The sequence below is a fragment of the Carlito syrichta genome, unplaced genomic scaffold (genome assembly GCF_000164805.1).
Source record: "Carlito syrichta isolate Samal-C Ts95f unplaced genomic scaffold, Tarsius_syrichta-2.0.1 Scaffold289800, whole genome shotgun sequence".
Lineage (NCBI taxonomy): Eukaryota > Metazoa > Chordata > Mammalia > Primates > Tarsiidae > Carlito > Carlito syrichta.
Window position 1 is genome coordinate 84,536 of NW_007233896.1, and position 26,965 is coordinate 111,500.

Below are 26,965 nucleotides of genomic sequence, written 5' to 3' on the forward strand. Positions count from 1 at the left end.
GGAGGGGGCAGTACATCTTGAAAGATGTTCAAATTTGCTAAACATTTGAGAGGGTGTGTGTGTGCCTGTGTGTGGGACCAGCCCCTCTCTCCGTTGCCTGGCAGTGTGTAAAGCCAGCAACCCACTGCCCTCTACAGCTGGTGACCTACAGCCTGCAGGCAGATGGTGTGGACTTCACAGTGGGAGGATCCGAGCAGCATTCACACCCCCACTCTCCCTCTTGTCCTGCAGACTCGCTATCCGTCTCCAGTAACGACGCCAGTCCACCCGCCTCCGTGGCTTCCCTCCAGCCCCACATGATTGGGGCCCAGAGCTCACCAGGGCCCAAGCGGCCAGGCAACACCCTGCGCAAGTGGCTCACCAGTCCTGTGCGGCGGCTGAGCAGCGGCAAAGCCGACGGGCACGTGAAGAAGCTGGCCCACAAACACAAGAAGAGCAGGGAGGTCCGCAAGAGTGCCGATGCCGGCTCGCAAAAGGACTCCGATGACAGCGCAGCCACCCCACAGGATGAGACAGTGGAAGAGGTGAGTTTCTGCCAGCCTGACTGTGAGGATGTACCAGGGCCCACCTTGGAGTTAGCTGTTTATTTTATTTATATATTTTTTTGAGATGGGATCTCACCATGTAACCCAGGCTCGTCTCAAACCCCTGGGCTCAAGGGATCTTCCTGCCTCACCCTTCCCTGTTGCTAGGATTACAGGCACATGCCACCATGCCTAGCAGGTTTAGCCATTTAAATTATGGTAGGCCAAAAGCTAGAACCCCCCTCAAACATCTTATTTTCCTTGTTTTTGTTGTTGTTGTTGTTTCAAGTTGTTTATCTTAGAAATAAATGAATTTGATTCTGTTACCCATACTTTTCCATTAAAGTTTTTGCTTAGCAAACTGTTAACCTAGGTTGGGACAGCTTAAAAGGATTGGAATTGCTGTTCTCCTGTAAGCGTGGTCAGGATCATAGTGGCTTTTTTTTTTTGAGTTGGAGTCTTACTCTGTCGCCCAGACTGGAGTGCAGTGGCTGCTCCCGGCCACCGCAGCCTCGACCTGCTGGGCTCCGGCGATCCTTCCTTCTCAGCTTTCCAAGTAGCCAGAATTACAGGCGTGCGCTACCACGCCCGGCTGAGTTTTTGATTTATTGTAGAGATGAGGTCTCGCCTGCCCAGGCGGGTCTCGAACCCGCGGGCTCAGGCAATCCACTCACCTCAGCCTCCCAAAGGCACGGGATTACAGGCTGAGCCACCTAGCCGGCTCATAGTGGCTTTTGATAAAGGAATCAGACCACCCGGAGCTCTTGCTCTTGCCCCAGGTCCAGTTAGCCCCCAGGCCAGGAGGAAGGGAACACTGGCATCTCAGCCCCCTCCTCCTCACTCTGCAATGAGGCAAAGCCAGGAGGCACTGTGCAGTCTGCAGAAGATTTGAGTACTCCCTGAGGTTAGCTCTAAACTTCATGGCAGCATTTTGCAGGGAAAACTCAAATTTGAAACTTTGAAGGACATGTGGAATGTTTGCATTCTCCAATTGTTTTTCCCCAGTATTTATACTTACAGCTCATCCTGAGTGGAAAATATCCCATTAATTCACTTTGCTGACCCAGTAGTAATTACTGTATTATTCCCATACCACCAAAGAGAAATGCATATAGGTCAGCCAGGAAGTTTTTTTATTTCCATTTTTCCAGGGGGGGGGGCTTTAAATTATACTGTAAAAAACAGAATTCCTTCATGATGCCCGAAGTGGCCTTCAGGGCTGGTGGTGTCAGTGAGGGCCTTCAGTGATCTTAACTTGGACCCCTCCCTTTCAAATCCCACACAGGCTCGAAAAAGAAAAGGCAGAGAGGCAAGATCAGATATGTATCATTTTATTAATTTGGCAGATGAGTACTTTCTGCTGGGTTTTTTCCTAAGCATATTTTTGCCATTAGCAAAATAGTTGGAGTGTGCCAGTCATTATGTACTTAAATATCTGCTTTATAAATCTGTCCTCTTAGTAAAAACTAAAACTGAAAAGTTTTTCCAAAAGCAAGAATAAAGGAAAATACTTAATTCAGATTCTTGAAATGTATCTTGGATTATATTTTTCTTTATGCCATTATCAGTGAATTTAAAGTGGCTCCAACCTGAACCTCTTTTTAGTTGACTTCTTGAAGATGAGATGTGTTCAGAGCCTAATGGATAATGTTATGTTGGCAGTCCCTACAGATGCCACATTCAGTGGCCCTGCTCATCCAAGTTGGCAAGCAAGGTAGTTGGATTGCAGAAAGGGGATGAAAATTTACCATCAAGGCCTGTTCCTAACTTCTGCCATCTCATTCTCTGTCCTCATCATACTTTTCTGGTTAACCCCTTGGGGCCCTGTGTCTATGAACTGGCCTAGATGCTAATGAACACATGTCAATTTGATTTCAGAGAGGCCGGAATGAGGGCCTGAGCAGCGGCACTCTCTCCAAATCCTCCTCCTCCGGGATGCAGAGCTGTGGAGAAGAAGAAGGCGAGGAGGGGGCCGATGCTGTGCCCCTCCCCCCACCCATGGCCATCCAGCAGCACAGCCTCCTCCAGCCAGACTCACAGGATGACAAGGTAAAGGGGGCCTCAGGCTGTGGGGAACCACACCCGCCCTGTGCCCTGGGCAGGGCCATCTGGCTAGCTCCACACCAGTGTGATTTCAGGAGACTCAGGGGTGTGGAAAAGGCGCATGCCTGTACCCCGAGAGCGGGAAGACAAGGCCCTTTAGAAGGGCAGTAGGCCTGCGTGGGAGCCTCTTATGCATATGCGGCTCAGAGCACTCTTAATGACACTTCAGTCATTGCTGTCTTTAAAGTCATGGTAAAGTTTCCTCAGTCCCTGAGAGAACAGGGAAATCCCATGCCACCTGCCTGAACGGGTCACTGACCATCTTCTCGACCATCTTCTCTTTCTGGGGTGTCATTGCACACGGGTTTCGGTTTTAAGATGAGATTATATTGCTGTCCAATAACGTCTTCCAGCCTACCAAACATTGGTTTGTGGGATCAATACACTAGCATGTGGATGCAATTATCTCAGTAGAGCAATCAGTTGAAAGCCAGCACTCTCCTCTTTGGATATATGCAGAAGCATCAAGCCAAGAAAATTTACTTTTAAAAATAATAAATAGTCTTTTTTTATTCAATAAATATCAAATAAGCACATACTCTGTACTAGGTCCCATAAGTATTTTGCTTGGTGGATCGTTTCATACACTAAGATAATCATTGGCTTTCTGAGTTCTTACATAATCTGAAATTATTTTTTCTTCCCAAATATGGAACCCTAAAAATAAAATATCAAAAACTCCAGGCGTGGTGGTTCATGCCTATAATCCCAGCACTTTGGGAGGCCGAGGTGAGAGGCTTGCCTGAGCCAATGGGTTCAAGACCAGCCAGGGCAACTTGGCGAGACCTCATCTCTACAATAAATCAAAAAATTAGCCGGGCGTGGTGGTACATGCCTGTAGTTCCAGCTACTTGGAAGGCTGAGGCTGAAGGATCGCCTGAGCCCAGCAGGTCGATGCTGCGGTGGCCATGAACATGCCACTGCACTCCAGCCTGGGCGACAGTGTGAGACTCCAACTCAAAAAACAAAATGTCAAAAAGGAAACCTGATAAACGTAACTTGCACATCCTTTAGCATTCTGGCCCCCTGTTCCCCTCAAAATTGTCAGGTGTTGAAAATCATACTATGAAGTCATAACTGGTGATGGAGTTTTTTTGGCAGTAACTACATTTTCTGGATAAAGCAAATACGTTTTCAACATTTTTTCTTTATTCATTCCCCTTTTCCTTCCCTAACTTCCTTGTCAGTGTTGGCACAGTCACTTGCAAGATTAATCACCCTGAATTTTATGACCAAGGATCTGCCCCAGCCAGTGGTGGACAGCTGTGAGGCGGAGTCAGTCACACATCCACATTAACCCAAGGCAGACATTTCCACAGCCCCTTCTCTGTACATCCACTCTGTCCTCCCTTTCTAACACAATGCCCACACACTGCACAGTGCTGAGGGGCGTAGAATGGTGGCCGCGAGCTGCAGGACTTGGCTTAGGTTTGAGTTCTGGAGTTGCGTCTGCACCTGAGGTGCAGGCCCCTGGCTGTGTGGTGAGGAGAAGGAAGGGGGAGCCTGAGGGGAGAGAGGACGCAGCACCCCCGCCTCCCCACCTCGTGCACAGGGTGACTAGCTACACGTGGGCTGTGTGGCTTCTCTGACATTTCCTACGCTGTTTTGTAATACTCTAAACCGTACCTTTTTAAAAAGCAGAAAACTGGTATTTTCTAAGTCTGAGAGATTATATAAACAATGAAGGTATGGGCCTTGTTGACTTGTTCACCTGATAAGGAACTTTCTCCATTTTAAGAGTGAGTTACTTTTACAAAGAACTGATTACCACATGTTTTCACTCAAAAGTGGATCCTGAGTAATTATCATAATACTTCTAAAAAGGGATTGGCAGAGGGGGAAACTGTCAGGGGTGGGGGAGGGAGCACACTTCATCAATAAGGGTACCTGATCTCAAACCAGGCGAAGTGAGACCCAAACTTTACCTGTACAATGACCATTTGTTTATCTAATCCTGAATTGTACCCCACATCCTTAAAATAAATAAATAAAAAGAGTGAGTTGCATTATCCTCTTCTATTTGCTAGAGTCATTGATAGGTCATTGCGTTACCTCATTGAGAATTATCAGTAGCAGTTCTTCATTTACAAAAGTTTGTAGTGATGTTCCCAGACAGTATATTATCTTGTGACTAATTTTTTGTTTTGTTCTGTTTTCTCTTTTTGTAAACTTTCACTGCAGCATTATGTTGATTTGTGTTCTGTGTCTGTTTTGGCTCAGTTTCCTTACCTTTCCATTTGAATTCTTTTTTGTCTGTTTTGTTTTCTTCATCCCATATTCCAGATTTCATTAGACCAAACCAGCATTTGTTTTGCAAAGTGCATATTTTGACCCACATGTGTAAAAGCCTTGTTGTGAACGTACAAACTTGTATCCGTCTGCCTGAGGAACGCATGGCTGGGACAGCTAGCCGTGTCTCGCATGCACCTCTGCTGTGCTTAATATGAAGCAAGGTTCATATTATGCCCTCTTCTAGTTCCCAGTTAATTACCACGCAAGTAATCTGCAAACATACTGTGTTTGCTAATTACTGAAACTCGAACTTAGTGGCCCTCCCCCCAGATTTCCTGACTGTCACCCCGTTACGCCCTCGATTCTAGCCATAAGTGGCATCTGATAGCTTGTGAGGCCTCAGCTCTTCTGTCCTCTGCACTAATCATGGGGAAATGGATGGCACAGAAAATGGTGAGCTCGTCCCCATCCCCCCTCCCCCCGTCACTGCACCCTGCTCCTCTCCTCTTTCTCGTTTCTTTCTTTTCTTAATCCCATAAACATAGTAAAGTCATTTTTAGTATCCTGTTTTGTTTCCTGGTTATTTGAGGATTCACTCATTAGACCTCAAGCCTCTCATTCTTTGTAGATCCGATTCTGTGTTCTTTCTCCTTAGCCTAAAGCCTCGCCAGCTGTCGCGAAAGTTACAGTTAGAATACTCCCGTGCCCAGTCACCTCTCTGAAAAGCATTATGATGTCACATGACTGCAGATTAAAAACAGACATTGTCTGCTTTCCACATGTATCCTGGACAGGTTTTATTTCATGTTTCATGTCAGAACATTGTAAATTTAAAAGGATGACTTTAAATAAATGCAAACAAAGACAAACTTGTGGTCTTTTTGTCTGGAATCACTTTTTAAAAAGGATGGAGCTTGCAGGGGAATTTACTGTCTGTCCAGTTACTAACGTGAGGCCTTCTCCTCCCCCCTCTTTTCTTAACTTCTTCTGTAGGCTTCCTCTCGGTTATTAGTCCGCCCTACCAGCTCCGAAACACCGAGTGCAGCTGAGCTTGTCAGTGCAATTGAGGAACTCGTGAAAAGCAAGATGGTAAGGCTTCTCAAAGAAGGTCAAGATATGGAAGCTGCTCTGATTTGCTGCTTGCAGATTTGCCCTTTCCATGTGCTGCTCTGGGCTGCAGAATGTGGCTGTAGCTTTTGCACAGCTCAGGAGTCCCCAGGACCACCCTTACTTCTGACCAGCTGCAAGTTTGGAGGCCCCCACAACCACCCTCAGGTTCACTTATTTGAAGGACTCACTGAGGAGGCTGAGGTGGAAGGATCACTTGAGCCCAGGAATTCAAGACTATCGTGGTAGTGAGCACTGGTTATGCCATTGCACTCCAGCCTGGGTGACAGAGTAAGACCCCAAGTCAAAAAAAAAAAAAGAGAGAGAGAGAGACAAGTTGACTAAATGGTATAAACAAAAGGTGCTTAAATTATATCCAGTGAGTTTTCAATCATCCTTAAACATTTTGTGAAAAGCCATATATACACACTGATTAAATGATCATTAAGACCATTCTTATCTCAGTGTTGAAATGGTTTTCCAGGGAATACTATGAGGCAAAGCTGGTCATTATTCTGCATGTATATATAAGTTATAGCCCACTTTATATGGTCTGCAGTTCATTTGGAATTAATTCAAGTGTACTAACAAATGAAGAGATGGTCTATGGCATGGGGTCATTTTTGACTCTTACGGCTTAGTCTCCTTTTGTAATTCTGAGGAGTTTAATTTTCTCAGTTTACTCAGCTGAAACTAAGTTTCTGCTGCTCACATATGTCTCTTCTTAAGTTAGCAGACGTAAAGCTATTGGCACAGTAAAAAGAACATAGGTTTTAGAGTCAAATAAACTTGGGACCACAATCTCCTACTTTCAGTTGAATTTACCAGGCCAGTGTCTCTGAGCCTCTCTGAGCCTGTGACTTTTAGGAATAAATGGGGGCGCTCTTTGTTGCGTTCCTAACCAGGTTCCATCCTCAGGGCATTCACTGATGCCTTCCCTCCCCTTAGGGGAACCTATTTATGCTTTATATGATAGATTTGTTCCTTCTTCATTAGCCATGGAATGTATCTGTAGTCTGCCCCCTTTTTCTGGTTGTCGAGAAACATAACTGCACTGATTTCCTATCACTAATCCTCTGATGTCAAGTGGGAACTTCTTTTTGTCAGTAAGAACTGTAGTGAATCATTTTAATGTCCTTCAACTTCTCCTGCTTCCTGTGTGACTCTGCAGTAGATCCTTAGTCATCCTCATTTCTTGTGAGTGATTTCTGAGACTGTCACACCTTCATAATTGGATTTGAACACTGAATTGCTTGTCCATCAGAAGCTATGTATTAATTTCTTGGGTTGGGGAGGAGAGAAGTTTGACTGTCATACAGTATGATGTTCAAGGAACTGAACCTACCTAAAACCTGACTATTCGACTTGAAAAACAAAAGCCTCCCTGGAAACTTCCCTGGGAGTCACTCCTCTCTTCTCCCTCCACATTCTTGATTCAACTGGTTATTTTAAAGGTTGGGTCTACTTCTTACACCTTGACAATAGAGTAATAGTAGCCTACCACTATAGTGACCAAACTAGTTTTCTTCTTTTCTTCTGATCAAAATATAAAGGGAGATACAAGAAAGAGTAAAAATAAATGAGATGACATCGAACTCAAGATGTTATAAAAAAACAATAAACCAGAGAAAAGCAGAAGGAATGAATTTAGAAAGATAAAAGCAGAACATTAATGAGTTGAAAAACAGTAGAATAATAAGCAAAACCAAAAATGTGTTCTTTAAGCAAATATAAACATTAGGTAAACCTCTCAAGAAAATAGGAAGCACAAATTCACAATATTAAGAAATTATGAGGGGGATTAAACTGAGGAAATTAAAACAATCATAAGATATTATTTTGTCCAACTCTTTGAAAATAAATTTGAAATGATACCTGAATGAATTGGGCACTTTCCTAAGAAAATATAATTTATCATAACTAACCTCATAAGAGATAGAATATCTATGCAGACCTTCTTCATATAAGAAATAGAGAAAGTTGACAAGAGACAAAAAGCAAAGTTAGAGGCTTTCACAGGTAATTCATCCAAGATCCATAAAGTCCTAGTAATTGCAGCATTGAGACTGTTTGTGCTAGTGACAGACTTCTCACACATATTGGTGTAATAGACAGATGGACCACATGGAGGAAGTGAACGTCATGAATGTGACAAGAACATATAACCATGACAGCATCCACATCAGGGCACTGCACCCTCTTAGGCTGCCTATCCTAGTCAGGACAGATCAGATCTGAGGACAGGCATCTAGAGGGGCCTTGAGACTCCTGTGTTTCAGGTCCAGCCAGCTATTCCACCACTCTGCCATATGGGTCCCCAAGGACACCAGGTCCATGCCTTTACCTCCTGGCTCTCTCCTCCATAAAGGGACCAGAGGGAGCTTTGTCTTGTCTTTTTTCTCATTGTTCAAGTGAACAGAATCCAGTCTAATGGGCTTCAGCCATCCAGAGGGAAAACAGTACAACATTCTCCCCTCCCTGTCTGGGACCTGAGCCTCTTGTCAGAGACGTACTTTATCTCACAAGCATGAATCAAGCTCTGCTACTTTCAGCAAAATGTTTGCTTTCAATAAAGGTTAATAACTGTTTATTTAAAAGAGTGCAACTAGCCGGGCTCGGTGGCTCAGCCTGTAATGTCGTGCTTTGGGAGGCTGAGGTGAGTGAATTGCCTGAGGCTGCGGGTTCGAGACCTGCCTGGGCAACTCGGCGAGACCTCATCTCCACAATAAATCAAAAATTAACCAGGCGTGGTACCGCACACCTGTAGTTCCAGCTACTTGGAAGGCTGAGGCAGAAGGATTGCCAGAGCCCAGCAGGTTGAGGCTGCGGTGGCTGGGAGGGACCACTGCACTCCAGTCTAGGTGACAGAGTGAGACTCCAACTCAAAAAAAAAAAAGTGCAACTTTCAGATCAGAGTCTGTTCCTTAACTAACTTAATGTCCTGTTTTTCAAAGCTAAGAACAGCAGTTGGTGTGTTTTTTATAGCTCCGTGGGTTTTGACAAGATTGCATGTACAGACTTTGTGTCCTCAAAGCCCTGCTTCGTGGTGAAGTGACAGTCAGTTACTGATAAGGGGAAAAAACAGGACAAATACTAGAGATTTAATTTATTAATATCAAATGTAGTACGTGTTAAGTGAAGTATTAAGTTTTCTTGCAGTTTGTATTATACTGTTTATCCAAAGATAAATTAATCACCTTTTTTCCAATACAATCATTTCTATATATAGCTCGTTGCTTTGGAATTTTTTTTTTTTTTTTGAGTTGGAGTCTCACTCCGTTGCCCAGGCTGGAGTGTAGTGGCACTCACGCTCACAGCCACCTCAGCACTGACCTTCTGGGCTCTGGTGATCCTTCCACCTCAGCCTTACAAGAAGCTGGAACTGCAGGTGTGTACTACCTCGCCCAGCTAATTTTTTTTTTAATTTATTGTAGAGACAAGGTCTCACCAAGTTGTCCAGGTTGGTCTCGAAACACGGGCTCAGGCAGTCCACTTGCCTTGGCCTCCCAAAGTCCTGGGATTACAGGCTGAGCCACCGATCTCAGACGCTTTGGAAATTTTAAAAGAACTATAACTCCTGTGTGCTTGTGAATCCAGTAAAGCAACAAAATCAATGTGTATCAATGAAAAAGTGATCAGTTGCTAGTCATTGCGACATTAATTCAGGGAGGGGTCATCGATTTTTTGACTTGATTTATTAAACATCTGCAAAGATTTAGGTGAGGTTCTACAGGGAATACAATGATTTAAGAAATCACCTGTAGGAGCTAAAACAGCAGGGGAGAGAGTTTTGGAGAAGCAACTGAGTATTACTTTCTGTAGAAGGGATAGAGGCTGGATATGGTGGCTCACACTTATAATTCTAGCACTTTGGGGAGGCAAAGGCTTGTTTGAGGCCAGCCTGGACAACAGAGGAAGACCCCATTTTTTAAAAATTACCCAGGCATGGCAGTGTGCACCTGTAGTTCTAGCTACTCAGGAGACTGAGGCAGGAGAATGCCTTGAAGCCTAGGAGTTTGAGTCTATAGTGAGCTATGTTCATGCCACTGCACTCTGGCCTGGATGGCAGAGTGAGACCACATGAGTTCAGAGCATGGTGTGTGGCTGTACCAGGTCATTTACTGATAGTTTTACACAGACTACATTGCCATCTTCATTGACCAGAGGTTGCTGATCACTGTTAGCCATAGCTAGACCACTACCTTTCCTACTGGCCTAGAGCCATCTACAGGCTAATCCCTGCCAGTGATTTCAAGGCACTACCTCTTAAAGAAAAAAAAAAGTAGTAGTAATAGAATGGAAGTTGTAATATCAAGATTAATTTTAGCAGCGTGATCTGGGCACGTTGAAGTATAAGTGAAGGCTTCATGGATAATCAAGAAACAAACCAAGTCATTTAAACCACGTTCTCCTGATGTTGCCACCTAGCCCACCAACAAGGAATTGGGACCCTCTTCAGGCACCACACTGGTCTGCCCTACACACTTCTGACGTGCTTGTACTTGCATTTGGCAGGAATATAACCACAAATAAACTGCTAAATTCAGAATGTGTGGTATATCCAAAAATGGGTACAGTGCCCTGATGCAAGCAAGAGTATCATCTCTGATTATTTGGTAACAAGGAATCGAATATATTAATGTATGTCAATTTATTATACTTTCCAGTCTATCTTTCTTCTTTTGTTCAGCTTCTTTGATTCAATTTTTGTGTCGATACTAGAGGTTTTGTGTTGTTAAATACTGTGTAATTTCTTAAACATAAAGATTTTGCAGTTGTACAAACACATCTTCTGTTTTCTCATCCCAATTTCAGCCTGAATGGGCTGGAGGCAGTAAGTGTTGCCGATTCTCTGAATTTCTTCCAGGCTCTGGAAGATCGTCCCAGCTCACTCCTGGTTGACCAGGGTGACAGTAGCAGCCCTTCCTTCAACCCTTCGGACAACTCCCTTCTCTCTTCCTCCTCGCCCATTGATGAGATGGAAGAAAGGAAGTCCAGCTCTTTAAAGCGAAGGCAGTAAGACAGAAATGTTTTCCTTTTCTTGTTTTATGGGTTCCCTCCTGCCTTTGTCACCTTCAAAAGTGTGCCTGGGATTCAGCTCTGAATTAACATAGTGAAGAGTGCCAGGGTCTCCAGCTGAGTCACTGCACATGTGTGTAATGGACTCAGAGCCTCAGAAGGCGCCAGAAACCATAGCCATAGAGTCTGTGGTTTGATGTGTATATTATACTTTATAAATAAGCATGGCACAAATCAAAGATATCTTGTTACTTCTGGTGAGAAACTCCTAGACTTTTTATTGTATACATAGTTGTAAAAGAAAAAGAAGGTAACAAAATTAGAACCAGTCCCAAAAACATGAATTATTTTTCAAACATACCTTAGTGGTAGCATTTCTCAATTCCAGTAAAGGAACTTATGGTTAAAAAAAAAAAAAAGTCCTGAAAAATGTTGCAAAAGGTTTAAACCTGCCTTTGGAAAAGAGAAAAAGCTGTAAGCTGCATGAGAGTGGAGACTTAGTTTTATTCAATGGGAATCCCAGCACCTCAGATGGCCGTTGGGCCCATGGAGTTGTCAGGTTGATGTTGGTTAAATGAATGAATGAACAAGGGAATGAACCTTCTCAGGCCTTGAGGTTGTTTGCTTGCATAGTGGCCTTTATTAAACATTTGCTGAATTTTACAAACAGATACTTCTGAGCGTTGTGATTAGATCTTAGATCCAAGGTTTTTGTTTTTTTGAGTTGCAGTCTCACTCTGTTACCCAGACTGGAGTGCAGTATCATGCTCCCGGCCACCGCAGCCTCAACCTGCTGGGCTCCGGCGATCCTTCCGCCTCAGCCTTCCAGGTAGCTGGAATTACAGGCACGCGCTACCACGCCCAGCTAATTTTTGATTTATTGTAGAAATAAGGTCTTGCCAAGTTGCCCGGACGGGTCTCGAACCCGCAGGCTCAGGCAATCCGCTCACCTCAGCCTCCCAAAGTGCTGGGATTACAGGCTGAGCCACCAAGCCCGGCTAGATCCAAAGTTTTAAACATCTGAGTTAAAGTTTTTTTATGTATGTCTAGTGAAATATTTTTGTTTTTGTTATTTTTGAGTTGGAGTCTCACTCCGTCGCCCAGGCTGGAGTGCAGTGGCACACTCACTGCCACTCCAGCATCGACCTACTGGGCTCTGGTGATCCTTCCGCCTCAGCCTTCCAAGTAGCCGAAACTACAGGCGCATGCTACCACACCTAGCTAATTTTTTGATTTATTGTAGAGACAGGGTCTCGCCAAGTTGCCCCAGCTGGTCTCGAACCTGCGGGCTCAGGCAATCCCCTTGCCTCAGCCTCCCAAAGTGCTGGGATTACAGGCTGAGCCACCAAGCCTGGCCTGTCTAGTGAAGTTTAAAATGACTTAATCATTTTTTTTTAAAAGCCACTTTCTTTAATGTCATGACTTTATAACAAAGTTATATCTAAGCCTCTGTTTGTTGTTCATATATGTGATCAGAATCCAGTAGGGTGAATTTGACCCTATTGCACCCATGCATGTGTGCGTATGTGTCTTGTGATTGTTGGAGCTCTCATGGGTCTTACTTGAACCTGTAAGTGATTTGGAACACTCTAGAATTTAAGACTTAGTTGCACAAATTTGATATATTACTATTCAATCCCAGAAAAAGTCTATCATAACAGGAACAAAAGTGAAAAAAAAAGAAAAAAAAACTTTTTTAATAGCAAACACTGTTTATAGAGTTTGATCACAAACACTTTTTTCTCTCTCTTTCTAGCTACGTTTTGCAAGAATTAGTGGAGACAGAGCGTGACTATGTACGGGACCTTGGCTATGTGGTTGAGGTGTGTATTTTCAGAGATTTAATAACCTGATATCAGCCCCAAGGTTGTCCAAGGAAGTATCATTTTAGACAGTTAACACTGATACGCCAAACTGCTTAGGGGTTAATTTAACCAACCCTCTTCTTCCCCGTCATTGTACTGTAACTGAGACAGAAGAAACAATGGGATATGTGGAATTTCTAACAACAGTCAAATGGAAAAGCATAGATAATTACTGTAGACATGATAAAAGAAACATTTTGTATGTTCTTAGACTCAAAATGTGATAAAAGTGCCTTTTCATGTGGTGCCAGTTGTGTGTTGATTGGCTAGATTTCTCCCATCTGTTTTAAACAAAAATGGAATTGACAAATCATTTTTTACAAATTAAAAGAAATCCAAAAATTAAAATTTAACCAGTTATCTTAATCATCTCTATTCAGTTGTAAACGCTTTTTTTGCATAATGCATCTTGATGTGATCTTTTCTTTTTTACAATTAAGTTTTGGGTTTGGGGTTTTTGTTTTTTTTTTATGTATTTATTTTGGTTACCAGGTTTTGCTCAGTTGCCCAGGCTGGAGTGCAGTGGTGCAATTATAGCTCAATGTAGCCTCAAGTAATCCTCCCACCTCAGCCTCCCAAGTAACTGGAACTACAGGCACACTACCGTGCCTAATTTTTTTTCTTTTTTTTGTAGAGACAAGATCTCCCTATGTTGCCCGGGCTGGTCTTGGACTCCTGGCCTCAAGCAATCCTCCCACCTCAGCTTCCCAAAAGTGCTAGGATTTATGAGTGTGAGCCACTGCACCCAGCCTGCTCTGGAGATTTTATTTTTATTTTTATTTTTTGAGTTGGAGTCTCACTCTGTCACCCATACTGGAGTGCAGTGGCATGCTGCTCACAGCCACCGCAGCCTCGACCTGCTGGGCTCAGGCTATCCTTCTACCTTAGCCTTCCAAGTAGCTAGAATTACTGGCTTGCGCCACCATGCCCAGCTAATTTTTTTTTTATTTATTGTAGAGGTGAGGTCTCACCAAGTTGCCCAGGTTGGTCTCAAACCCATGGACTCAGGCAATCTTCTTCTACAATTCAGTTTTTAAATTGTTATATCTAACCATTGCATGTATTAGATGGGAATCCTGTCTTGAATTATTTCACAAGTGTGGCTATCACTACAGAAATGAATTAGTTCTGGTTAGATGATTGTTTGAAAAGTCACTGTGGCCAAGCTGCGAATTCACTTCCATCCAGAATCCACACATGCCAAGAGCTTGGTCTATGGCTGTACCGGGTCATTTACTGATAGTTTTGTGCAGACATTTTTTACATCGCCATCTTCATTGACCAGACATTGCTGGTCACTGTGTTTGCCATAGTTAAACCACTGCCTTTCATACTGGCATAGAGTTATCTCCTAGCTAATCCCTGCCACTAATTCAAGGCACTATCAGATTTATAAACTCAATTTTTCAAAAAGTGATTTTTGTGACTAGTGTTCAGAGCCCACTTATGAGTAAGAACACAAGATATTCAGTTCTTTATTTCTGTGATAGTTCACTTAGTATGATGGTCTCCAACTCCATCCAATTTGCTGCAAAGTCCATGATTTTGTGGTTCTTTATAGTTGCTTAATACTCCATCATGATCCACTACCCAGCGGAGTGAGGGCGAATTAGAAGCCCAAACTTCAGCTGCATGCAGCCTACCTATGTAGTTAACCCTCACTTGGACCCTACAGCTCTGTAATAAAAAATAAAAATGTACAAGACAATCCTTTTTGGGTGCATAATTTCTGTTTGTATGAGATCAATAAAATGCTGAAAACAGGAAATGTGCTTCTAACCAGATTTTTAATATTTACAAACTAATAAGACTATTTGTTTTCATGCAAACATTTATATTTATTTTAACTTCCTAGTTTTTTAGAAAAATTTTGATCTATGCATGCCGAACAGTTCAGGGAGAGAAAATTACAGCAATGATATAGTGGTATAGTTCAAGTACCAGTTAAGGATACTCTTCACATAGAATTTTTTGTTTGTTTTAAAATAAAGAATGCTCGGTGACTCAGCCTGTAATCCTGTGCCTTGGGAGGCTGAAGTGAGTGTATTGCCTGAGCCCATGGGTTCAAGACCCGCCTGGGCAACTTGGCGAGACCTCATCTCTACAATAAATCAAAAATCAGCCAGGCGTGGTAGCGCACGCCTGTAATTCCGGCTATTCGGAAGGCTGAGGCGGAAGGATCACCAGAGCCCAGCAGGTCGAGGCTGCGGTGACCGGGAGCGGCCACTGCACTCCAATCTGGGCTACAAAGTGAGACTCCAACTCAAAAATAAAAAATAAAATAAAATAAAAAATGAGCTACAAGATGGTGCATATGTCAATTTTGTCCTCTGTAACTATTCATCAATAAGCCACTACTTGATCCAAACACATTTCATGAAATATGTTTACTTTTAACCATTCATTTATAGGGCTACATGGCACTTATGAAAGAAGATGGTGTTCCTGATGATATGAAAGGAAAAGACAAGATTGTGTTTGGCAACATTCATCAAATTTATGACTGGCACAGAGAGTACGTAAACACATGTTGTTCCTGATGGTATGCAAAGTATCCATACTTGCTAAACCACAGCAGGCCAGGCCAGGGCTAAAGGGGTTTGTTCTAGCCAGGCTCGGTGGCTCAACCAGTAATCCCAGCGCTTTGGGAGGCTGAGGTGAGTGGATTGCCTGAGCCCGCAGGTTCGAGACCCGCCTGGCCAACTTGGCAAGACCTCATCTCTACAATAAATCAAAAAATTAGCCCAACATGGTAGCGTGTGCCTATAGTTCCAGCTTGGAAGGCTGAGGCAGAAGGATTGCCGGAGCCCAGCAGGTCAAGGCTGCAGTGGCCAGGAGCGGCCACAGCACTCCAGTCTGGGTGACAGAGTGAGACTGAGGTGGAAGGATTGCCGGAGCCCAGCAGGTCGAGGCTGCAGTGGCCGGGAGCGGCCACTGCACTCCATTCTGGGTAACAGAGTGAGACTCCAACTCAAAAAAAAGGAGGGGGTTGTTCTTTTGTTCTGTTACCTGTGTAGCCTCCCAGGAGTTCTGTAGTAGCATTTGATGGTACAGGAAGAGTCTCTTTGTGCTGGTCCATGCTGAGAAGCTGTGCGGCGGTGTAGCCGGAGCACTAGTGCTGAACCTGACTGCCTGGGCTTGTGACCAGGTCCTCACCTCGAGCCACTGGCCTCCCCACTCTGCACTTTCACTCTTCATGTGCCCACCTGGAACCTCCTGTTGCCCACCTCATGGGATTTTGTGAAGAATGACTGAGTTAATACTTGTAAAGCACTTAGAAAAACATCTGCATAGAGTAAGCCTCAATAAGTGTTTCTAACTAGAATTGCAGCCAGGTTTAAAATAAATACCATTATTCTTAGACGACTTTGAAGATATTAACTTGTCCAACTCAGTTTTGTTTTTGTTTTTATTTTTGTTTTGAGTTGGGGTCTCACTCTGTCACTCAGGCTGGAGTGGAAACCATCATGGCTCACCACATCCTAGACCTGGGCTCAGGCGATCCTTCCACCTCAGTCTCCCGAGTAGATATGGTTACAGGCACACGACTCCTGGCTAATCTTTTTTTAATTTTTTTTGTAGAGACAAGAGCTCACTATGTTACCTAGGCTGATCTTAAAACCTAGGCTCAAGCAATCCTCCCACTGCAGTCTCCCAAAGTGCTGAGATGACAGGCATGAGCTACCGTACCTAGCCCCAACTCAGTTTTAATGGAAAACATAAGTATGAAGTTGAGAATTGATCCCAGTACCTTGCCCAGACCTGTCCTCATCAGAAAGAGAGCCACGTGGGGGCTGGTGCTACAGCAGCTCACCTCATCCTACCAGAGCTTATCGCCACACACCTCTTTTTGGGTCACTTTGCTTATAATTTTAGAAGTCCTTAGACATCTGAGGCTTACTTAATACCAGCCGTTGGCTTCACAGTGAAATGTGGCAGCTGCACTGCCTGCTCCATGTTACCGACAGGCCTCCTGCTGTCCTGTCTTGATGAGCATTGCTGCTCCATCTATCCAGAGCATGCTGTCATCACCTCCAAAGTCCCATCCCCTCTCTAAAACTCAGCTCAGGTACTTATTTCTCCAATAAGCCTGTGCATTTCAGTCAGACCTGTTCTCTCCTACAGATAGCAGATTTGAATGTGCTCTTTAAATGACACAAATAGTATTGTACAGTATTATTCAAATACCATCGTATATAATACAGATATAAGGGGGAAATACAGTGGTGTGTCTCAAGTCATGTTTTGTTATTTCTGTACTTCTCTCTCCTAACAGAATGTAAAACTTTGAATCCAGGGCTGAGATCTTTATTTCCATGTCCCCTGTAATGCCTAATTTAGTTGAACTTACAGATAAATGATTGGTCACCTTTAGAAACAGCACTCTGATTTATAACTCTATAGACTGTAGACTTACTGAAAGTCTACAGTAAAACCAGTTTTTAGAAGACTGTTTGGTATTGCTGTTTAGTCTTCTAATCCCAAGGCTGTTTTTTAAGGAAGGAGGAAAAGACACTACATTCCTGGGGTGTCCTGATAGAGAAATTGCATGCAGAGATGCTCTCTACCACAGCGTTTACAGAGAGGAAGGATAGTAAATGTATTCATTGGCATGGTGGTTTGCAGGTGAACAAGATGCCAGATATAAATACAAGTACACATAAGTGACGATGAAGTAGACATACATCTTAAGGACAACTCTAGCCCAGAAGAAATGAAGAGTTGTCCTGTAGCTATTTTATTACTGATTTTAATCTTAAAGAGAGCTAATATTTATATTAGCTGTTATCCAATTTGAGCTTCTGAAAATTATAGAATGAATATGAGTCTCACAGATATAAAGACGAAGTTTTCAGAAATAAAAAATGGCCAAGGGCTTAGAAACATTTATTTTTCAAGTAGTCTCAGTTTTCTACCCAGGATATTAGCCCTGTGTCCTTGAACAAACTGAGACAAAAATATGTGTTGTCCAAAGGCCAAGAAGGTTACTAGTCGAGGGAGGCCTGTCCTCCTTGTCTCTGTTAACTATGTGTCCCCTTTTGCTCAACAGCCTAGCAGAGTGGTTTCTGTATGCATTATATTTGTTAACTGTGTACATTACACTTCTAGTTGCTCATGTCAAAACATTATCTTAAAATATAAACCTAAAACTAAAATTAGAAGGCCGCACAGGAAGCGGTTCTGATAGTTTCCCTTCTTTTCAGCTTTTTTTTAGGAGAGTTAGAGAAGTGCCTTGAAGATCCAGAAAAACTAGGATCCCTTTTTGTTAAACACGTAAGTCCAACATCATTGCTTCTGTTTTGTTCTGATGTTGTCATCTTTAGTCATTGTTTTGTTGGATTGAAGAACTCACTTTTACTTTACAAGAGTGCCTATGTGAAGAATAAAATCAAATTGTAACACGTGAGTTAGCTGGAATTAAAGTCTTTTCTTCTCCACATGAGTTAACTGGTCCCCACTGGCTCTTTGGCCAATAACAGTACAGACTGGTCAGAGGGGACCAGAGACAGGCCTGAAGCAGCAGCATTAGGGTGCCTGGGGACAGACAAGTATCGGGTGAAGATGTCCTTGTAATTGCAGTGAGTTTCATGTAATAGCCAAATAAATGTGTATGTCTAAGGTTAGTGTATCAGCACTGGAGTTTTGGGGGCTTGGGATTTTGGTGGGATTTTTTTAGGAAAAAAGTCACTATTTTTTTTAAGTTAGTGACAAGAGTTTTTGCATTTTTGCAAATCTCTTTAATGTCTGGCTCAGTAGAAGACAGTTAGAATTTCATACCTGCTCCCACATTCAACCTATTGTGATTTTTTTTTAATAGTTCCAAAAAACTCCATCTTCACCCAAGTGTGTAGTTAGAAAGGAGTGTTTTATAATAGGCTTTTCAGATAATTATGCTTTTCTTAGATTACACCAAAACTTGATAGTTGATCATTTCTTAAAGGTTAGCTGCAATATGGAATCTGAAAACCTACCTGTGAACTTCTCCCTTGATATGACATTAAATCCACTGAATTGTCTCGTGCCTCAAGGCTCTTTCAGCCACGCACAGGCTTGTGACCATCATGCATGGATCATTTGGAAGATACCACCAGTTTATTGCCTCAAGCGGATCTTCCAAGGTTGACACATTTCATTACACAATATCCAAAAAATCTGATTTTTTTTTTAATATCAGCACCATCTCTTCAAAAAAAGTCTTCAAGTATTGTCAAGTTCACAGTGGCAGATAGACATTTTCCAAAATTATAATTTTTTGCTTGAAAACTGGAATTTTCATTATTAACAAGCCCTGCCAGTTGTTTGCCTTGAAATGACAGGCTTATTTTGTTCGTCTTCAAGAAAATCCCTCCTAAATAGCCAAATGTAAATAATTACAGTCTGTGTCCATCACCCTTTCAAGTAAAAATAGCAGTTTGTGAAAAAAGCGGTTAGCTCAGCTCACAGCTCAGTCGCGTAAGTGCTTTTCCTTGAAACCATTATCTTGTGCACCAGAAGTGTTTTATATGGACTTCATTTTCTCATAGGAATGTTGGAAAGATGCATAATACTCCATGGTTGAGTTTTGATAAAAGGGATGCTTCCTGTTACTGCATCAAGGACACTGTTAAGTGAAACAGGCATTTTCTATGCCATTTGGCGGCACGAAGAGTGCTTGCCGAGGTGCCAGCCATTTCACTTGCCACTGGTTTTGCACATCAGCATAGATGTCAGCACAATGCAGAAGGCAAATGACAGCTTAGTGGTATTTTGAAAATAGTTATGCCCCAACGGAGCTATTGAAAGGCCTCAGGGACCTCGGGGTCTACACACTGTGCTTTGAGGATCACTGGATTTAAGGAAAGGCTCATTGTCTACTTTTCTTTCCCTGCTTTAGGATTTCAGACTAAAGAGCTTTTTCTTCTCTAGTAAAAACAACCAGGCTTCCCAGAATTACCTATGGGACTGGGGGGAATGGCAGTAATTCCTCGTTAAGTGCTGAGAAGTAGGTTCTTTTGCTGCAGGTGGTGCTTGCTGGTATTTGGTACCACAAAGGGAAGGGTCTGGCATGTGTGAGGGAGCAATAATGAAGGAGCCACGGGGCAGAATGTTAATCTATGTCATGAAGCTGGAAGGTGCTCCAGAGGGCCTTAGCCACGCAGCTTGGTTTTAGGATAATTCCCCTTATGAATGTGAAGTATGTGTGTGCTGTCATGTTGCAATTGAACTTCCAGTTGTTTTAACCTGTCTGTTTGCCTTTTTTGTTCCTAGGAGAGAAGGTTGCACATGTACATAGTTTATTGTCAAAATAAACCAAAGTCTGAGCACATTGTCTCAGAATACATTGATACTTTCTTTGAGGTAAGACTCAAGATAGAAGCAAAGTATTTCTGAATCTTTTGTTACAATTTATTTCTAAAAGTTAAAGTATTATTGGTTTCCCCAGAGACAAGCAATCCTCAGAAAATTTGCCTGCATGATGAGAGAGTTCTGAGCCTATTTTGATTCCTTATCAATTTTATCAGAGAAATAAGTATGAATTCAGTATATGATCATACTCCCTGGCATTCAGAAGACCAGAATTGTTGTTAAAGATAAGAATTTGTAAGTTAGCTGGGCATGGTGGCACACGTCTATAGTCCCAGCCATTCGGGAGACTGAGACGGAAGCCTGAGCCCAGGAGGTCTTGGCTGTGGTGAGTTGTGATTATGCCACTACACTCCAACCTGGGTGACAGAGTAAGACCCCGACTTAAACAAATAAGCAGATAAATAAAGGTTTCTTCAAATAAGTGTTGAACTTAAATCTCATTACAAATCATAATAATTTATTATCTACGTATGCATACATGTTTGCACGAGTAAAAGAAACCAATTGAAAAAAGGTTTGTAAGCAAGCCTAATAGACTACTTTGAAAAACAGCTCAGGTTATAATGTAAAACTTTGAAATTTTGAGAAATAATAAAGTGCTATTTAGTACAAAGAGTTTTAAAAAATTACAGTTACTGCCAATTGTAGTTAGTCTTTCTGACAGTTATAAGGTCTAAAAAATTGCCCTTTAGTGAATAACACAATCTTTTTTTCCTGCTTTAAAACTGCAGGACTTAAAGCAACGCCTTGGCCATAGGTTGCAACTTACAGATTTGCTGATTAAACCAGTGCAGAGGATCATGAAATATCAGCTATTGCTGAAGGTGAGGATGTTGGGAGGACACACTCTGGCATCAGGAAGTTGGTTTGGTGAGAGGACAAGACTAGGGAAGTGAGGAGGGAGGACTTGGCATGTGAGGGGAGTTGTTTGTGTAAAAAGTACAAATCAGTTTTGTTATTTTCTGACTTTACATATTTCAAGGTAAATTTTTAGGAAGTCAATAAAATACCTTAAACCATTTTCTCTATTTTTAATTTACACCAGGTTCTGAATCAAAGGGTCAGTAAAAGTGAACTTTTTTTCCCCAACACAGACTTTGGAATGCTAATGATTTTTCTGCAGCTCTATCAACATTAAATATTTTGTAATCTTCTTGGAGTCTTGGATAAAATTAAAATTTCAATCCCTGCGTATTTTTCTCTATTGGCTTAGAACTAGCCCTTGACTTATTTAAATTATTAAGCACAACTAAAGGCAGAGTCACACCTTTTTCCATGATAAAGTGACTTTCAAGTGTATTGCGAGTCCTTCACGTATGAAACTGAGTACTGACTTTCTTTACTGCATCTTGAAACCACAGATGGATACCTTTTGTTGTGTTACTAAGAGAATAATATGAGAAGACAGAAGTAAAGCACTAGCCAGGCATGGTGGTGTATACCTGTAGTCTCAGCTACCAGGGAGACTGAAGTGGAAGAATTGCTAGAGGCCAGGATTTGGAGGTGGTAGTGAGCTGTGAACACTTGTAAGTAGCCACTGCATTCCAGTGAGTTGCATAGTGAGACCTTGTCTATTAAAAAAAATTTTTTTTAAAGAATTTATCGCTGAATCCAGTGCCTGGCACAATGTAAGTGATACAGAAGGCTAGCTGGGGTACAGTGGCTCACACCTGCAGTTCCAGCTACTGAGGAGGTTGAAGTGGGTGGATCATTTAAGGCCAGGAGTTTGAGACCAACCTGGACAACACAGCAACACTCTGCTTCTTAATAAAAAGAAAACTTTAAAAAAAGATCAGTTGCCATTGTCCTTGTCAGCATTCTCATGTCCTCCTCTGCATTTTGCTTGCAGGACTTCCTCAAGTATTCCAAAAAGGCCAGCCTGGATACATCAGAATTAGAGGTACCTGCATCACTGGCTGCACCCCCTAGGTTCCCACCAGGCTCTCCTAACCCCCGAGTGTCTCCTGGCATGGTGCACTGGCCCAGGTTGCGGCACGGGTGATGGGTCTGTCCAGTGCATCTCCATTGCCCTGTGCACACAAGAGGGGGCGGGGCGAGAGGAATGGGACTGGGAGGGTAGCGTGTCAGATCTTCCCCAGAAGGACTTGAACTTTCGCTCTGTCCCGCCCACAGAGAGCCGTGGAAGTCATGTGCATAGTACCAAGGCGGTGCAACGACATGATGAACGTGGGGCGGCTGCAAGGATTTGACGTAATGCAGCTCTTGTTCATTCAGAGGCTCCTCTGCCTGCCATCCCTATCTTTTTGTCTTGGACCATTTCTCTCTACACGTAGAATGCTGATCCTTTCTGCTTGGTTTTCTCTTATCTCACTTTACTTCAACCTGATTGATACTTTCTTTCAACGTTTTTTTTTTGGGGGGTGCATTTCTTTGCTTTTCTGGGACCTTCCTCTGCTCAAAACTCAGCTCCTCGTAGCAGAACCTAGCAGGATTGTGCTTTGTCTCTTGGGCCCTCTGTTGTTGTAAGAGCTATTTCCTTTTCCCCAGCATTTACAACCATGATAGCTCTGGATACATTAGCATGCAGGAGACCACACCCTCTGTCATTCCTGGGACCCTGATGCTCATCACTGTGTTTCTCATAGACTGAGTACTTTTATAAGAGTTGCCAGACTCCTCATATTACATAGTACCTGTTATGTATCCAGAGATGAATTTGGAGCTAGAATCTTTTTTAAAATTGCATCTGGAGATGGGAGACATTTTTACTTTTCTTGCCTTTCTTGCCTGTTGTCTTGCTAGAGAATTCAGTTTGAAGTTCTAATGCTGTGGTTCTCCCTCTCAAAGTACGCACAGAACCTGGAGAGCTTCTGAAGACACAGGTTCTTGTGCATGTCTGATTGGTTGTACCAGAGGACACTGTCACACCTGTCCGGTACCTTGAGGACCACTGTTCTAGTGTGAACTGGACATTTAAGATCCCACTTCCAGTCTCTGTTTATAACAAGGTCAGAGGTTTATATAAAAGTTGGCAAGCATTTTCTTTAGATAATTGTTCTGTTTGGAGCTAAGAACTCATTACAGAAGAGAAAATAATAGAAGATATAATAGAAGAAAAACACATTACTCTGTGGGAGAAAATCTACAGAAATCAGAACTTTGAATAACTCAGAATGCAATGTTTTCTTCTCCCTTCCTTTACCCCTTTTTCCTGTTTTAGGGTAAAATCGTTGCCCAGGGTAAACTGCTCTTGCAGGACACGTTCTTGGTCACAGACCAAGATGCAGGGCTTCTGCCTCGCTGCAAAGAGAGGCGCGTGTTCCTCTTTGAGCAGATCGTCATATTCAGCGAACCGCTTGATAAAAAAAAGGGCTTCTCCATGCCAGGATTCCTGTTTAAGAACAGCATCAAGGTACGGTGTGTTTGCTCCTGTGCCCATGCCTGTACCCATCTCATTGATAAACTGTTTCTTTTAATGGTGACCTATCCTGATGCCTGGCTTATTAAGTACTTAGAGAATCTTCTAGTGCATTCAGAACCTTGAAATTCACCCCATCTCTCTTTCTACTGTGTTCTTTAGTGACTGATGTCTTACACACACCTCTGTAGGACTCCCCCTTTTTCCATGATGAGGCCTGGTCTTGGGTAGTGTCTGTGCACCACTTGCTCTAGGATCATGGAAACTTATTTAAATTCCAGGCACATATTTGTAATATTGCTCTATGACCAGAGAAAATAGCTAACTCAGTGTCTTCTTATTCTCCTCTGTTTGACAAGGAGGTACTGAGCACCCAGTACCAGGCATGGGGTCTCCAGGAATGATCCAGACAGATGTCCTCTCTTGCCCTCTGATGGGGGAGAGAAACAAATAAATGGATGAAATAGTTGCAAATGGCCCTGAATTCTATAAAGAGGGCAAACCAAGGTGAGGTAGAAAATAGCAAGGGGAATGAGGTCCCACAAGATGTGACAATACATGCTGTCCTCACCCCCAGTTCCTCCTGCCCTGAGCCAGTAGGGTTCCCATCAGGGCCCGGAACCTCTTAGCCCCACCGCACCATGCAGGCCTTCCTGCATACCAGGGGAACGTTGAGTCCTGTTCCATCCTCTCCCTACTCAGGCTTTTTTTGACTACTTCCAGAAGCCTCTGTGTGCCTGAACCAGGACAGGTCTGTCCATGGGCACAACCCTCAGGTTGGGGTGGTATCCCATCCACAACCCCTCACTCTCCTATCTACGACCCCTCACCCCGAGGGCCTGTTGGCCACAGGCCCCCCCCAAGCACATGGCTGCACCTGAACTTCCATCACTTGAACTGTATCCATCACCTAAACTTCCCACCCATTCTTTTCATAAGTGTCTTGACAGAAAATCACTCTGGCACCATAGACATTCTCTATGCATTATTTTACATATTCTTCTTCCTTTATAAAATTGTTAGACATATTTTAATCATATCATATATACTTTTATAACACAGGTTTTATTGATATTTGAAATTTTGTAATGGTGACATTTTATTCCCTGGGAAGCAAGTAAAGGAAAGATCCTGGGTCATCATAGAGGAATTTTGGAAACAGTAATCCCAGAGCTACATTTCTAGTTAATTATTCAAGCTGTTAGTTCAAACCATTACTTAAACACCTGATAATCCCCACATATCTGAGTTAAAAGAAAATTGAAAAGCTACACGATGTTTCTGAGACAGTAAAAATGGCAGCTTAACTGAACAGTGATTGTTCATTTTTGACATGAGATGAACCTCACTTTGCACTTGGCCAGAGAGGATAAGTGTGCTTTAATTTTTTATTGTGGTCAAATACACATAACATGAAATTTACCATTTTCAAATGTCTAGCTCAGCAGTGTGAGGTGCCTTCACATTGTTGTGCAGCCATCACCATCATCCATCGGCACGGTGCTCCATCTTGCAAAACTAAAGCTGTGTCCTCATTAAACACTGGCTCCCTGTTTTCCCCTCCCCACAGCCTCAGGCAGCCCCCATTCTACTTTCTGATTTTGACTGCTCCAGGGACTTCATATGAGTGGAGTCTTACAGCATTTGTCCTCTCATGACTGGCATATTTCACATAGCATAATGTCCTCTAGGCTTATCCCTGGTGTAGCTTGTGTCGGAACTCCTTCCTAATTACAGCTGAATGATCTTCCATTATGCACATATAACACATTTTGTCGATGGACACTTTGGATGCTCCTACCTGTTAGCAATTCTGAATAATGCTTTAATTTTTTAAGGTGAGTTGCCTTTGCCTGGAGGAAAATGTGGAAAATGACCCCTGTAAATTTGCTCTGACATCAAGGACGGGTGACGTGGTAGAGACCTTCATTTTGCACTCATCTAGTCCAAGTGTCCGGCAAACTTGGATCCATGAAATCAACCAAATTTTAGAAAACCAGCGCAACTTTTTAAATGGTAATGTATGTTTTATGACTAGATGTATGTTTCCTCCCCTACTGAACACATTTCTATTTTTCTTTTCCCTCCCATTACATAGTCATAATAATGACAGAACTTAACACTTACCATACATCAGGTACTGTCTGTATTTCTTTATTTCATCTCCACAGCCACCCTGTGGGGCAAGTACTATGTTTTTTGTTTTTGTTTTTTTTTTAAGTCAGGGTCTCACTCTGTTGCCCAGACTGGAATGCAGTGGCACAATCATAGCTCACTGCAACCTCAACCTCCTAGGGTCAGGCAATTCTTCTGCCACAGCCGGAGTACAGTAGCCGAGACTACAGGCATGTGCCACCACACCTGGCTAATTTGTGTGTGTGTGTGTGTGTGTGTGTGTGTGTGTAGAGACAAGTTCTCGCTATGTTGCTCAGGCTGGTCTAAAATTCCTGGGCTCAAGCAATCCTCTCACCTCAGCCTCCTAAAGAACTGGGATTACTTAAGTGCTGGGAATGGGGCTGGTAGGCTACATCTGATTGTGGTAGTTCTCAAAGGCCTTGACACTTTAAGAATGTGTTAGGGATTCCATAGTGCTTATTTGACAAGATTCCTGGGTTTTCCTCTAGAGGATTATGGAAGAAAACTGCATTGCTAAAGTCAGAAAGTGGGGGCAGCTGCCTTACCAGCAGGGGGCCTTCAGGAGCTCCTTAGCTGCCCTTATCTGATTTATTCAACCTGAAAGCAAAGGGTGGTCCATAAAACCGCCTCCAGGAATGGTGGCCTGGGAGTCTTTTTGCCTCTCTCCTCCTTGCTTTAAGGAAGACCTTTGTAGAAGCCAGTTGGTACCTGACGGTGTCCTGGTCAAACCTGGCCTAGCGTGGCTTTGGTCCTGTTGACATTGGCCATGTGCTCTGGTCCTGTAGGACCCCCTTCTTAGGATACAGCGTCCCTGGCTGCCTCCTGGGGACTTGAAGCCCCCCAGGCTGTCCTCATGTGCTCTGCTCTGCTGCCCGTTGACCTCCTGCCACCTACTCACCCTAGTTCCCTTGAAAAGTCACTCTAGTTCCTTAGGAAGCAGGAGAGTAGCAGAAAGGCCTTCTCTCTGCTATTGTGGCAGACAGTGTCAGTCTCTGCCTGCAGAGTGTGCGGGCTGTTTAAAGGCGTGTTGGCTGCCAGCGGCTTGGCTGCTGGCCCCACGACTGGCCGGCGGACATTCCGGCCTGGCCCTCCCCTGATTGCCTCGGTCCCCTTTTCCTGTGCCCTGAGCCTGCCCTTCCCGGGGCCCTGATCAGTCTCCTCTGCCGTGTCTCGCCTTTCTTGCAGCCTTGACATCGCCGATCGAGTACCAGAGGAACCACAGCGGGGGCGGCGGCGGCAGCGGGGGCGGCGGC

General features: G+C 43.3%; 1 protein-coding gene across 1 annotated transcript in view; it reads left to right on the top strand.

The window, feature by feature from the left end:
• TRIO (trio Rho guanine nucleotide exchange factor) overlaps positions 1-26,965 on the top strand; it is a gene marked incomplete at its 5' end in the record, with an annotated part of 131,255 nt that overhangs the window by 81,921 nt on the left and 22,369 nt on the right. The window contains 14 exons of the mRNA XM_008054359.1: positions 232-524; positions 2,403-2,573; positions 5,853-5,948; positions 10,834-10,982; positions 12,742-12,808; positions 15,262-15,365; positions 18,055-18,124; positions 20,099-20,188; positions 20,929-21,021; positions 22,047-22,097; positions 22,331-22,408; positions 23,379-23,570; positions 25,415-25,592; positions 26,898-26,963. Of these exons, the coding sequence (XP_008052550.1) occupies positions 232-524; positions 2,403-2,573; positions 5,853-5,948; positions 10,834-10,982; positions 12,742-12,808; positions 15,262-15,365; positions 18,055-18,124; positions 20,099-20,188; positions 20,929-21,021; positions 22,047-22,097; positions 22,331-22,408; positions 23,379-23,570; positions 25,415-25,592; positions 26,898-26,963 (1,698 nt within the window). The remainder of the gene's footprint in view (positions 1-231; positions 525-2,402; positions 2,574-5,852; positions 5,949-10,833; positions 10,983-12,741; positions 12,809-15,261; positions 15,366-18,054; positions 18,125-20,098; positions 20,189-20,928; positions 21,022-22,046; positions 22,098-22,330; positions 22,409-23,378; positions 23,571-25,414; positions 25,593-26,897; positions 26,964-26,965) is intronic.